This window comes from Pteropus alecto, unplaced genomic scaffold (assembly GCF_000325575.1).
Source record: "Pteropus alecto unplaced genomic scaffold, ASM32557v1 scaffold11, whole genome shotgun sequence".
NCBI lineage: Eukaryota > Metazoa > Chordata > Mammalia > Chiroptera > Pteropodidae > Pteropus > Pteropus alecto.
The window spans coordinates 5,138,974-5,154,152 of NW_006431956.1; the positions used below are offsets into that span (position 1 = coordinate 5,138,974).

Below are 15,179 nucleotides of genomic sequence, written 5' to 3' on the forward strand. Positions count from 1 at the left end.
ACTACACTGAGGGTGAGGAGGGCGGTCAGTTGATGGTCTTGGACCATAGCATGGTATTTATCTATTTATGTCCTCTAGCCTCTTATTTTAATTTCAGGGTTTAAAACTTTTTGCTGGATTTAGAACCATGTTACTGGAGTTTTAGTGGTTTACAAGACATGAATATCAGTTTTTGGAACCTCTCTGTTGCATGCTCATGTGCAAGAGATTAATTTTGATTATATATTTGGTTTATGCTCCAAAGGCATTGTATCTTTATTCGTCCTCACAGAGTAGGAGATGAATACAGATTATTAGAAAAAAATCACTTGGCATCTTTGATCCAATTATTACATTAACAATGAAGATCCCTCTGATCATCTAAGTACCTGACCTTTAAATCTTACATCTCACATGTGAACCTCAATATTTTGCTCTTGACCTCCCTAAGAGGACATTTTGGATAAACCTGATTTCTCTCTCTTGAATACAATGGGCTTTATTAAAGGGACGCATTTAGGTCAACCAGATTAATCCCTTGAGGATAAGACTATAGGTATTTTATTACACTTTGCAAATTGAGTGTCTAGAATTTTATAAGACAGTTCTCAAACTTATGTGTGCTTTCAACTCACTTTGAGTGATATTTAAAATTCCATTTCGAAGGCCTCCTTCCTTCCCTCTCCCCCAGAGTTCTAATTCAATGCCCTGAGATGAGGTTCAGGAATGTGTATTTTTATCAGGCACCCCAAGTAATTCTCTAACAGGAGGTCTGTGGCCAAATACTGTTATCATCATAAGGAATGTATGTGCAAGATGTATTTGACAACCTCTTCTTCATTTAAGATCATACTATCACTTTAAAAAAATCAATTAATTAATTTAAAAAAGAAAAGAAAACTGACAATTAACATTCACTAGAAAAATATTAAATAATTACTTCAAAAAATGTTGAGAAAGTTATCAGCAGAATTTAAAAATAAATCATATTACTATGTGCTTCGTGCACAATTACTGTGATCTCATCTGAGGTTTTTCCTCACAATTGGGTCTCTCTTTGATTCCTAATAACAGCCTGGCAGCTGAGAATTAGCCTTGCCTTGGAAAAACCTGGATTGGATTCTTAACTGGAATATTGTATCTAAATAATCGTGAGAGTTTTGGGCTTGTGTGATTTGAAAAATATCTCTGGAGTTGATTTTATAAGTAACCACTCTTTTTTCCCTCCTCACCAAATTGTATCTACTCCTCCCACCAGTAATGAACTTGCTTGGTGAAATTTGGAAGTTCATAATTGGATTAGAACTTCAGGTCAAGGGTATGATCTGGTGTGTGCTGGGAGGGAAGAATCAAAGCAATACCGTCAAAGAGTTGTTTTGCACAGTTACAGGATCTGGCTTAGGGAATTTTGGGTGATGATTTTATTTTCATTTTTCTTATTTTTTTAATACTTGGAATAAAACTTAAAGGCAAGTGGGCCATTTTATAACTTCAAAATTACCATTGAATGTAGATCTATGACAATTTTTTCTTCTTTCCGTTTCAGAACTTATCACATTATTTTGTAATAACTCTTTGTAGATCGTTATCTCCTACTAGGCTGTGTGGGAACAGGGGGAAGGAGAATTGCATCTGTCACTTCCAATGATATGTCATTGGTCATCTCTCTATATATACCTGCAAGGGAGACTCGAAAGCATAGTCTTTATTCAGGGTGGCCAGATGCCAGCTGAAAATTATCTTGAGAGAGAAGAGGAAAATAGATATCAGAATAATTGGTAATCACCACACTCTACCTTTTTGGGCACTCAAATATCCTAAGCGTTTCTTCCTATATGTAAAATATATTCATCTCCTCTCTCTATTCAATTCTTGAATCCAGCTCAAAGTCCATTATCCCCAGAGAATGCTATCCTCCCCATCAGGTCAGGCTGTGGCTCTTCATGGTCTGGAATTTTATGAACTGCCAGCCACCCCATATATACACATTCGACATACAAAGAAAACTCTCGGAAGGAAAGAATGAGGAATCAGGAAAGAATGAAGAATCAACAGTAGCCACTAGTTCAAACCTGTTATCAGATCCCTTTGGGGAGGAATGATAAAAGCTCCTTGATGTGGCTATGCAGTAAGTTCACAAGTTTATTTGGCTCATCTACTCTGCCTCTGCCCATTCCCCTGGCTTTGCCTTATGGCTTCTTCTTTGTCCATTATCTTATGTGGCCATCTCTGACATAAGCATCAGGAAGTGCGCCCTCCTTGGAGACTACACTCGTTCCACAGGCTACTTTATTTTGGTAAGTTTAGGATTATGAGAGTTATTTTAGGGGGTCATCAACTACAGGATTTTTTTTCTGGCCAGAGTTGGGATTCTTTGGCAGTACAATTTTCTTATAAAATTTATAGGTCTGCAGTCTTTTTTGCTTCTGGTCATTCCATGAGCAAATTACTCAGTCGAAGATCTCAGCTAGACCTATTTATTAAGCCCGAAAACTGGTCCTTTATTTATTGCTTCTGTGTTCTACCCATTCAGCTTCCTAAATTTAATGGTGCTTACCTTGACCAAAATAATAGGCTTGAATGGGAAGGCAACACCCTTTATCTCATCTTGAAGTCTCAGCTGGCTCCCCTTGTTTAGTAGAGAATGCTTTCTATAAGGTACTTAAAGAAAGGTTTTGTCCTTTATCTCCTGCTAAGACAGGCTCTTCAGAACCACCTTTTCTAATTTTCCAAATTTGCTAAGGCCTGCCATCTAGGTGCTGAGGCCACAGAGTCCCTCCCTACAGAGTAAATTTACCACCATCTCTTCTTGCTGGTTAGCTAGCTCCAGCTTGATCTCATCTTTCTCTCAGGCCTTTCCTGGAAGTGACAAGAAACAATGAACACACCGTTTGAGCTACAGGCTCTATGGGCATATAGTCTGCCTTTCAGGATATCGTAGGTGACAGTTTTTACTAACTGTTTTGTCAGATAGCATAACACTGCTTATCAGCTTTCTAATCTGAACTATCTGAGTCATTGGCATCCACTGCATGACTGCTAAAGCAGTCTTTGCATTTTGGGTTCTGTTATGACAGCTAACCACTCCAGGTAACGTTCTGTTTTAGGTAGGATGAGTTCAGGAGCTGTGCCAGAGACCTGGAATAACAATGACTTAATTAAGGTAAAGGAAAGTCTGAGCTGGTATGACAGCTTATGGTCAGTACCATTAATTAGGACAGGAGGTTGATGGAGCCAAAGACGTGGTTTGATGGCTCTAGTCTTTTTCATGTCGCCTGCCAGCCCTAAAAGGTACTGTCTTGGTTGAGAGGAATGACTGAGTTAGTGTCAACTTTTTTGATATTGGCAAAGTAAATCAAAGGACAAACCCTACTGAAGATGGACTGATGGTGCCCTCCCACGTCAAAGGTGACGTAATGAAATGGGAGAAGTATGGTGTCTCTCCCTTCCCTTTGCCCTTCATCAGCCTTCTTTCTTCATATGTTTTTCTTGGCTAAAAATCATTGCCTTCCTAGGATGTCTACATCACTCGTTGAGATTTCCATTGTATTAGGCTTTAAAGGGATATTGAATTTTCTTCCAGTAACCTTTTGGATGGCAGTGGTTTCACTAGTTAAAATTTGACCTGTGATGAGTGTTCTTTGTAGCTGGCTATTAGTAACAGCGTGTACTTTAACCTCTGTAAACCTCAATTTCCAAGTAAACTTAAATTTATTTATCAATAACCCCAATTAAAAATGGAGGTAGTGTTTAGGAGTAGTGATTCACAGGTATAAATTTCACTATGGAATATATGGGTTATAAAAAAAAATGGCAGAATTTAGAGATTATCTGGAGATGATTCCAAGGGATTCCAAACAGCATTTAGTGGTTACTGACCTTGGCACTGAGCTTCGGTAGTCGAAGTGAGAGGTTGTAGATATGTTGCATATAGGAAATAACAGGAGCTTTTACTAGAGTCAAAATGGTTGAAGAAAGTCTTACTGCATTAGAAATTTTTTAAAATCTAGGTAATTGGGGAGCGCAAATACAGACCAAAAAAGCTAATGATATTAATTAACTCTTGTACTTAAAAAAAGTCTCAGTGACTTCTCTTTGGGCTTCAGTTTACTCTTCTGCAGATAAAGACACCTGTTTCAGACCTATTGCAAGGATTAGCTAAGATGATGTGTGTAAAAAGCCCAACACAATGTACAGCAAAAATTAGTACTCAATTAATGGTCACTGTCATATATTATCAGTGACCCTTATGCACCTATCTTGGCGAAGATTTAAGACAGGATTAGGGAAAAATGGAAAGGACCAGACAAGATTTCTATTTGAAGTCTATGTTTTTGTTTTTTGTTTTGTTTTGTTTTGTTTTGCAAGAAAGAAATATCTGGTGAAATAAATCTATTTTATAAAGATAATGTGTTTGAGATCCAAAGGGAGGGTATGATAGAAATGACCTCAGTTGCACAGTCTAGGTCTATCTGAGTTCATTGTACAGAATATAGTATTCTAGTGCAAAGCCTTGGCTTTTAATAGTTATTATGAAGTTCCTAAGTTGGAGCAAAGACAGTCATCTCATTTTTGTTGAGTTCTAAGGGACTCCAATCATGAAATTCCCTTTCTTGGAGTCTTTAATGTTTATATAGATATCTAACCTTCCCACTTGTTTTAATTAAGCATATGCTGCCTTGAATGGAGACTGATATGATCTAGATGTTTGGGATTGAGGGTTTATGACCAGATGGTGAAATAGAACTATATTGACTTTTAAGCACTAAGATTAGTTGAGTTTTTCTGTCAGTGTACTTCATGCTGGTTAATATGAACACTTCTTGAAAATAAAAAACTCTTAAGTGCCCCCACCATGTTTGCTTACAACAGAGAATAAAGTAACATAGATATCCCTATCATAATTTCTTTTTTTACTTCTTGTATTAGCTAAAGTTCTTCTGGTCACAAGCAGCAGAAACCAACACTTAAGCAAAGAGAAGACTTTTTCTGAAAGATACAAAGGTGTCTCCGAGAACTGAAGGATGTGTACAGTAAACCAGAGCTAACTCTGGGAATATTGCCAGAAGCCGAGTATGGGCTCACAGGGCACAGCTGTTACTTTCCTCAGCTCCTGTGTCACCTATAACATGTGTTGGGTGTCCCAGCCCACGCCACATTTGGAGATTTGCCTGAAGGATTCATAGCATTCAGCATATAGTTGTACTCAAGGCTAAGATTTACTACAGTGATGTAATAGGGACACACAGCTGGATCAGGATGGAAAAGATGCAGGAGGAATCTCTAGAAGTACACCGTGCAGGCTTCTCTATACTCCTTCTCCCATGAGAGGTGGCACAGAATGCATACCTCTTCAAGTGACAAAAAAACTGCAACATAGGTGCGGGGAAGCCAGTCAGACACTCGGTGTCCAGTTTTCATTGGGGGATGTTCATGTAAGCACCCTCTGCACGTGGCAAACTTCCAGGCTCCCAGAGGAAAGAAAGCAGGTGTTCAGCACAGACTGCATAGTTTGCACAAACAGTCTAGGCACAGTTGACCATCCTTATCAGTTAGAGACAGATGAGGACATTCCTGAAATTCAAGTTCCCAGACACCAGCCAGTGGCCAAACTTGCAAGAAGGCTTTTCTGAGGATGGCAGTCTCAGGCTTTTTTCTCATAACTTCTCTCTCAGTTTTAAGTCTCTAATTCTGGAAAGATTGAATCTGACCCACCTTGTCTCAGGTGTCTTTGGAGTCCAAGAACTTGTAGGGAGGCGGAATGCAGTGATGTAGACGTGGCCCCTAGAGCCCTCTCCCTGGAAGGAAGGGTGCAGTTCTCAGAAAAGTGAGACTGCAGGTGAGCAAGACGGAACCACTGCAGCTTTAGAGGGCTCAGAAAACGTTCATCGTGAGGGTTCCGTGAGTCTGTTACCATATACTGGATCTCAGGACTTCCTTCCATCAAGTAATAACACATATTTCCTGAGCATCTACTATGTGCCAGTCTCCTAAGCCAGAAGCATGCCTGCAATATTTTCCATTTTGTTTTGAAGAACAGTGTTAATGTGTTCTGTTGTTTTCTCTATTCTCTCTGGCCAGTTAGGGATTTAACTTAAATTTCTCGGAATTTTTTGAGATACCATAAATTCTAAGCTGTTTGGGCAATGTTATGCCTAACATAAAGGCATTCATTTTTATGATACAGTAACTCTTTGATTTATATAATAATAAGAAATTTTTTAATGAAGAATATATGTATTCTATTGCTGTTCCCTCATCCTTTTAAATATTTTAATTCTTTAAATATTCTAATTTAATCATTTTCATTAAATGTTTCGATTTTAAAAATATATAAATATTTTGTAACAAATACTTTCATTATTTGCTGCAGAACACAAACAGCAGAAGCACTATATCCAATGCGTTTGAAACTAGAAGTTGGTCATTTGTTTTTTGAAAAGTCATTGAAGCAAGGATTACCATAAAGACGTGAGAGATGCTTCAAGTATTTTAACCTAAATATTTATTTCTGTTTGCATCTGTGCAAGTATTTAAAGAGAGCTTGTAAAAATGTCTGAGTCCAAAATCTCTCTAGATTTTTACTTCTCCCCTAATAGTTTACTTTTACCTATAGCAATAGGCTTAGGAATAAATAAAAGTGATTTTTACCAGCATTTATTTAACTGATGAGGGCAGATGTGCCAGGGGGACGGGAGAGAACTCACTAATTAAAGCTTTCAGAATGCAGTGCGCAGCAAGTGTATTCAATGAATATAATCTAAAGAGCTCTACTGTACATTTTTACTGTGGAAAACTTAGAAAATATGAGAAAAGAGGAATTTTAGACAAGGTAATCACTAAGTTTTTGGTTTTTCCTTTATGTATATGAAATAGATATAGATACACATATATGAAGTATATATACATACTAAAATGTATACTATATAATGAAATATGCACTATATACACATACACACATTTTAACAAAAAAGCAGGCTTATGCTATATATACTGTTTATAGTCTTTTCTCATCTAAATAAACAGTCACTTTCCACTAAGCATTCTCCTACAACATGATCTTGTAATGACTATTGGCAAATGGGGATTAATTAAGAACACTACAGCATGTCTTTCAGAGGCCTAGGGGTTTATAAAGAGGACTAATGATAAGGAAGCCAACAAGGAACCAGGAGGCATTGACTCCACCCTCAATATCTGAGGGGCGTGGGTGTGGGCAACGAGTTGCTTCACCTACTACTGGTGTCCTTTGGGGAAAACAGATTCCTATTAAGATGGGAGTACAAGCAGTGTTCAGGGAAGAGGTTAATGCTGGGAGGTTTGTTAATCACAAAACAGGATTCCAGAAGTCACATGGAAGGACCTGGGGGAAGAGAGGGAAGGCTATGGGAGTGTGTCTGGTAGGAGAAACTGGAGCAATGAAATGAGTGTCTCAGAGAAAACAGATCCTCAGGAGGATTGTAAGATGTACCCAGAGGTAGGAAGAGAATATTCTTCCCTCTGGTTCTGCCAGAATAGTAGATGCCACGTGCTCTTCGCAGTCCCTGTTGGCCATTCCTTTTTGTTTTTTAATATACATAAAAATAACTTTTAATAATGGTTATCTCATAAAGGCCACTCTTTCTTAAAAACATTCTTTCCTTGGCTCTCTGGCATTGCAAGATCCTGGTTTCCCTCCTAACCACCCCACTTTTAGAGGGCTCCTCCTTTTTGTCCGCCTTTAAAATACTGGTACTCTGTGGGCCTGCCAAGGGCCACTTTCTCAATCTGCTTTCTCTCTGGGTGATCTTCTCCACTCTCCATGGCTTCCGGTGTCATCTACAAAACTCCGTCTCTAGTGGAGCAAGTCCATTAGTGAGTATGCAGGGTGACCATCACCATGCTCGGCAACCTAGTCGCCGTTTTGAAAACGTCGTCTTAGGAAACAGCCCACAGAGATCACTGCTGCAGTTTCGACCTGCTCACCAGCCAGGCTTTTAACGATACTCTAGAACACTGATGTGGGAGTTGGCTCAAAAGGACAGTGCCTTAGACATGGTCTGTCTGGATTTTAGCCACAAATCTGAAGGTTTCCAATTTGTAAAACAGCGATTGAGAACTTCAGTATGTTTCATAATAGAACCCTATGGCAATTTATGAGACTAACCTCCAGCCTAAAATCAGTTAATTTGCTGGGGTTGTTTGATTAGTTTATTAGATACAGTACAGATCCTCCTAACTCATATTAGTGCAAACACATCCTCTACACATTCAGTATATCTCTGTTCTTTCCTCTAACCCTGTGCCAACAGGTACACTTTGCAGTACTCTGAATACAAACCCAGGCACATATGTAATTCTGAAATTATTGTATGGCGGTACATGTTCAAAAAATAGTCATTAAATATTTCAAAATATACAAGTTTTAAAAATGTTCAGAAAAATTTATGCCTTCAATAGCACATCTGTTCATCTTCTGGGATTTATTCTCAGTTTGTGTAAGGCTAACTTGACAAACTGAAGGTTCACCCTCCCTCCTCCACCCCCCCAAATTTTAGAAGGACTTTAATGTGGAAAAGGAAAGAAAAGCAGCATTTCGCTCAGTATGAAATCATCTCAGATAGAATTGCATTTGTTGAAACATAACAGCTCTCCTTCAGGTGGAGACTGGGGAATCACTCATTTTAGGGCTTTAAAAAGGAGATTTTTTATTTTTATTTTTTGCATTATGTGAATTATAAGATAATTTCTAAAGTCTTTTCCTCACCTAAGATTTCATGAGTCTGAAATAACAGTGTACCTGACTGAGGCCTTTAAGAAATAAGGAAGATAATGTAATATTGATTTTGTAGTTCTACGTATCTTTTATGTAAGGTATAGAAAAACATCTCAAACAATAATTGAGAGGACTAATTATCTATAATCTTAGCATTTTCTCAGTTATTTTCAGTTTGGGGTATTCTCTTTTAATGTTTATCCGTGTACATTTTTACAGTTTTTTTTATAAATGTTCACTCCTAATTCTTTTTAAAAGTGACTTTTAGTTATTATGCGATAAATTTAAGGAAATAAGTATGTTTTCCTGAATTCTGATAGTCGTAATCCTGAAAACCATGGGCAGATTTGGTGGGTAGGAGCAAGGTGTTAAAAATGTCTGAGGCCTCAAAGGCCTCTCTGAAAAACTGATTTTTGTGGTTTGTGGGCATTTCCTAAACTGTTTGTATTGCTTTATTTCCCCCCTTAATTAGTTGATCATGGACTTGCCAGATTGGTGACAGCGTATTGTGAGCATGGTCATAAAGCTGCCAAAATCAACCCTCTCTTCGCTGGCCAAGCCCTGCAGGAAGATGTGCCCGAAATCCAAGCGCTTGTGCTCACCCTGCAAGGACCCTTTAATACCGCAGGTAAAGCCCGTTAATAATACACTTGTGCGTGACAGGTACCTGCCAGCAGGGATGGGGCTCCTTTCTCTGCTCTATAAGAAACCACGTGTCCAGTGGAGCTGAGGCGTCCATGGGTTGTGAGGAGACGATGAGGGACACATTCACACACTGTCAGGGAAGAGTAGTCTTGAGGTTCTGAAACAGTCTTCCAATACGTTTCCTCTGCGTTCAAATACTTTTAGACAGATGGCCAATAGGTATATGAAAAGATGCTCAACATCTCTGGTCAGTAGGGAAATGCAAGTCAAAACCACAGTGAGCTATCACCTCACACCTGTTAGAATGGCTGTTACTAAAAGAAGCAAAAGATGCAAATGTTGGTGAGGGTGTGGAGGAGAGGGAACCTCAGGCACTGTTGGTGGGAATGTAAGTTAGTGTGGCCACTATGGAAAACAGTACGGAGGGTCCTCAGAAAATTAAAAATAAAACCAGCAATTCCACTTCTGGGTATTTATCTAAAGGAATCGAAATTAAGATCTTGGAGTGATATCTGTGCTGCCATGTAGGCAAATGACTGATAACTGAGTGCTGAGCTAATGACATTATAAACCTTCCTTTAAGGTTCAAAGAGATTTCCTTTTACCTTGAAATGTTGCTTTACTATCGATATTAATTCACATTAAGACCAACTATTCAGTAATAGATGTTGTTCTATAGATATTATGAAGACTTGAACATTTTTGGTAGACAGATATTTGAGATAAAGGTATGACATGATTTGTAGCTATAAATCAGATGAAAAGTAGGTTTCAAATTTTAGTTTGAAATGACTATATAACCAAAATTTGGTATAAAGTAACATGGCTCTGTCCTTGGGTAGAAAGATTTTTTTTCTTCTTCTAGTTGTACTACTTCACGTCTTTTGGTCATATTTTTGCTTCTGGGAAAATGTAGATAAGCATTAATAATGACCCAAGTTATTCAGAACGAAATGCTCTGAGTTGAAATAATTATTTTGGTATGTTCTGTAATTAGTCACATGGCTGATTCTTCTTTAAAACGATCCCTTTGATTCCATTTTGTAGGATTATTGAACATGGGGAAGGATGAGGTCTCGCTTGAGGAAGTATTAGCCTATCTCAACCAAATCTACTGTGGGCAGATTTCTATCGAAACCTCTCAACTTCAGAGCCAGGAGGAGAAAGATTGGTTTGCCAAGCGGTTTGAGGAACTGAAAAAGGAGACGTTTACCACAGAAGAGAGAAAACATCTGTCCAAATTAATGCTAGAATCTCAGGTATAAAAGCAGCTAATATCAATGGAATAGGTCAGCTCATTTTTTACAAAGATATATAAATATCGAAGAGAGGGAATTAGGCATTAACTCTGAATGTACCTCCCCTTACCCCATGTTGCCTCAGCACAACTGACAATATTCCACACACCACTTTATTCTAGGAAAAAGTAGATTGACAAGAAACCCATTCCCAATAATTCGGACAGTTGGCTGGTTTGCAGCCATGTTGAAAATAGTACTGTAGAACCTGGTACTAAAACTCAGGTACTGGGGGAGGCAGCAGAAATCTTGGGCATGCTCCCTCCTCTGGAAGAACACACATCCTAAGGGGCTTTTTCTTGAGGAAGTTATTCTACCTCTCAGGTTATTTTCTCTGCATCCCCTGCTGCTATCCCTTGGTGTCCTTGGCAAGGCTTTCCTGCCAGGTTCTGAGTGGCTTATGTCTGTCTCTGGGGTATGCAGTAAAGGGCGCTGCTGCAGCCACTTGAAGTAGTGTGGGGTCTTCTTAACAACAACGTGTCTGACTGAGCTGAGTAGTCAGCTATCTTCCTATAATTGTGTCTGGTATGATGTCCATAGGAGTTTGACCACTTTTTGGCCACCAAGTTTGCCACAGTGAAGCGATACGGAGGCGAAGGAGCTGAAAGCATGATGGGCTTTTTCCATGAGTTGCTGAAAATGTCAGCCTACAGTGGGATCACCGATGTCATCATTGGGATGCCCCATAGAGGGAGACTTAATTTACTGACAGGCCTTCTGCAGTTTCCTCCAGAGGTGAGATACTTTCCATGACAGTTGATTTATAATTGGCTGGAACACTAAAACTGATAGTAATAATTCCTTTTAGAACATTGACTAAGTGTGTGAGCCATTGGTACGAGATAGCTTAGTTAATTGATGAAACCTAATGCTGCTGGATAGAGCTGGTTTTGGGGTTGATTTTCTATATATTATGGATTTTATCTTCTCAGGGAAATTAAAGGTTTAGTTTGTTTCTTCAGGGATGATATGAATAAATAAATTCTGTTCTTTGAAAACTTTTCTTAATAAAAATTGCTCAAGTGAACATAAAGATCTGTACAGTTTTATACAATTTTACCTTCCACTTATTTGCAGAATTTATAGTGAATAGATTGTATAAAACTAATTATACATTTTATCTCAAGAAACCACCCAAGTGAGTGGTTTTATATGTTAATTGAATTTTGGTATTTCTGTTCAGTGAACTCAGTGGCTCTTGTAAGTCTCTCAAAAAACTTGATAGCCAGGACTGAAAATTTGATGTCAGGGAACATCAGAGAGATCTGTTATTTAATAAGATTCTGGCCATTGAACCTGGCTAAACCTCACTACAGTTCTTGTCCAGGAGATTAAAAGTAATTATAAATGTTAAAGGGACTGTAGAAATTAGATGGAGTGAATAGAGCCCATGGAAGGATATGTTTTCCTTAAGAATATTAGAAAATCTGTGTAGTGTCACATCTAGGTGCCAAGCTTTACCACTTTTACTCATACTGCAGTGTTTCTGAGAGATTGATAATTCGCTTTTAAAAGATGAATACCTTAGAAAAGATAGAATATGACAGGATAAAATGATTGACAGATGGAGACGTGCTTAGATACATGCAGAAATTCTTAAACCAAAAATTGCATTCCTAAAATATCTCAAAGAAATTACTCAAAGATGCAGAAATGATTATAAAGGATCATATTTGTGAGAAACACATCTGAATCTACACTGGGTGAGTATGTATATGCCTGTTTGTAGATTGTCAATAAGAAGCTTTTGCAAACTAAAAAAGCTTTTGAGTCATTCAAGCAATTAGGATAATCCACATGGTGTTTTGGTAAATACCTTGGTTTGAGATCCAACTGTGTTACTTACTAGCCAAAGCCCTTTAACGATTTAGTTAATTTATCTTGCTTGTTCATTTTTAAAATGGGTAGTAATGTCTGTCTCCTAGAAGGCTGAAAATGAAGTGAGAGAATGTATGCAGAGAAGTTCATTGAGAATTGGACAGTAGAGTTTTGGGATGTAATTTGAGCTAAGCTGTATACATCATCCCCTGTCTAAATGGAATTTAATTCTATTATTTTCCTCTCTATTTTTGATGAAATTAATACAAAATTCTTTTGAAAATATATTCTCACAGGAGTATTTGAAAAAATTATTTTGCTTATTTCAAGACATTAACTTACTCTCTGTGTCATGATAAACTCTTTGTAAAGTGTTGGTACTTCATTTGATTGTGAAAATCTCCAAATAGTTCTGTGCATTCATGCAGTTAGAAGTTTTACCCATCTTTAAATAATGCATGGTAATAATTATAAAATTGTGTGCATAAAGTTTTTCTGTATTGTATTATTTAAACTAACCACCTCTTCCCTAGTCTTCATTGTGATAAAAGACATTTTTTTCTTATTGTATGTGTGTCAATAATAGCTGATGTTTCGAAAAATGCGAGGTTTAAGTGAATTTCCGGAAAATGTCCCAGCCATTGGAGATGTCCTGTCTCACCTGACATCCTCGGTTGACCTGGACTTTGGTGCGCACCATCCCCTGCACGTGACAATGCTGCCTAACCCCTCACACCTGGAAGCCATTAACCCCGTGGCTGTCGGGAAGACCCGGGGCAGGCAGCAGTCTAGACAGGATGGGGACTACTCTCGAGACAGCTCGGCTCAGCCTGGAGACAGAGTCATTTGCTTACAGGTACCCGTGGCTTCTGGAAGCATGGCTGGAGGTCGGGAAGGCCAAGGAGAAGGATGTCTGGGTTGGTAGGTCTGAAAAGAGATGGCAGATATTCAAGATGGAACTGAGATGACTTTTGGGAAAAGATTCTGCGTTTGTTTTAAAAATCAATAGTAGATATAACGTCTTGTCTCAAGGCAACTGACTTTAGGCTGAGGTTTTCACTGTACTTTCTCTTTCTTCAGTTATGAATTAATTAAGGGAGTGTCGACTGGCATACCTGCTACTGCTAAGAGGACAGATGCCAATACTTCTCTGCAAGTTTGGCTTCATAGTAACTACAAGGTTGCAAGAGTCTGGATTGTTTTTTTTGTTTGTTTGTTTATTTTAAAATGAAGACCTTTGTCATGAAGGCAACCAATACAAAGTATTAGTGTGGCTCTTGCTTCCCCTAACCCCCAAGTTTTCATAACCCAAAGGTGTCTTTTAGAGGTTTGGACTATAAATCACATTTTTCTTTTTTTTTTCTATGAGTATTCATTTAAATATGGACCTTTATTAATCCTGGTTATTGGTAGTTGAGTCTTCAAACCCAACAGAAACCTATAAATCTATAAGGCAGTAGAATATTTGGCCATGTATACAAATAACCACATTACTTTATTCATGTTAATTTTTCATGGGCCAGAAATTTGTGGAAAATAAATTGGGGGTAGGCAGAATTGGATTGGGTTATGATATGTTTCTAAATGCAAATCTTCAAATAACATTAGCCAGCCATTCTTTTTACCTTTCACTTGACCGAACTCAGGACACTCTAATATATTTTAGTCATTCACATTTACCCACTACGTTAAGTACATCTTGAGACTGATTTCTGAAGTAGTAAGAAGTGAAAATGTCATTTTCTTCGAAGCAATGAGAAACTGACTACCCTCTTTTGTCTACTTTGTGTTCCCAAAATATTCTGTCCTACTCCGTCTGCACATGTCTTGCCTTGCTCAAGTATATAATTCTGATTTCTTGTATGAACTCTAACTTTGGAGCCTATAAAATCATGGTGGGTGAGACTCCCAGTGCTGTTTTTTCTACCTGTCCAGGACCTGGTGAGGGCAGGTTCTCATTTGCAGTCTTTTTGCGTGTCCACCACCTGCCCACATAGTGCTTGGCTGAGCAGCTTCCACATCACCCAGCTTCCATTTGTGCTCATGGACCCTTAATCCCACAAAGCTTTATGGAGCATATGGAGTGGTTTCTGTTTTCATTTAAAAAGGAAAAAAAAAAATAGCAACTGACATAGGCGCGCTTTAGTGCCAAGAATCCTAAAACCAGAACAAAACAATGCAAGTTATGAACATGTGTTCTTATAAGTGCCTCTACTGTAATGTTTTTGTAAAGGAGCAGAAAAGGTACATGTTTGTCTTCATTGCTTTACTAATCTCTTTCTACATCCTTACCCCACAAGAAATCCCATCAGCAAGGAAGCCTAAGGATGAGGAATCTTTTGACCCTATGTGGGCCACTGTGTGGCTACAGTTTAGACTTTACGATGTAGCATGATGTAGAAAAGACAAGGACTCTGGAACCAAGAAGACCTGAGTTTAAATCCTGGCTTTGCTGCCTTCTAGCTTGGCATGGCTGGTTCTATTAACGTGGGTTCTCCAAATCTCATAGATGAAATGAGAGTATATTGTATTACTCGTTGTGTTCTAAAGATTAAATAAGAACATGTACATAATAAGTTCCTTAGTCCAGGAGAATGGCTTGGAGGAGAGAAGAAATAAGTAGAAAAAACAGAGACATCACAGAAAGTAGTATCTAGTGCAAGCTGTGGGAAACACACACTCTT

The 15,179-nt window shown here is 38.3% G+C and overlaps 1 protein-coding gene across 11 annotated transcripts in view; it reads left to right on the plus strand.

Moving 5' to 3' along the window:
• The window catches only part of DHTKD1 (dehydrogenase E1 and transketolase domain containing 1), a 49,791-nt gene that overhangs the window by 15,428 nt on the left and 19,184 nt on the right, over window positions 1-15,179 (plus strand). For all 11 annotated transcript variants that reach the window (XM_025043469.1, XM_025043473.1, XM_025043474.1 and 8 more), the window contains 4 exons: window positions 9,207-9,362; window positions 10,427-10,638; window positions 11,218-11,412; window positions 13,082-13,351. In XM_025043469.1, coding sequence (XP_024899237.1) covers window positions 10,438-10,638; window positions 11,218-11,412; window positions 13,082-13,351 — 666 coding nt within the window. In that variant the 5' untranslated portion in view covers window positions 9,207-9,362; window positions 10,427-10,437. The remainder of the gene's footprint in view (window positions 1-9,206; window positions 9,363-10,426; window positions 10,639-11,217; window positions 11,413-13,081; window positions 13,352-15,179) is intronic.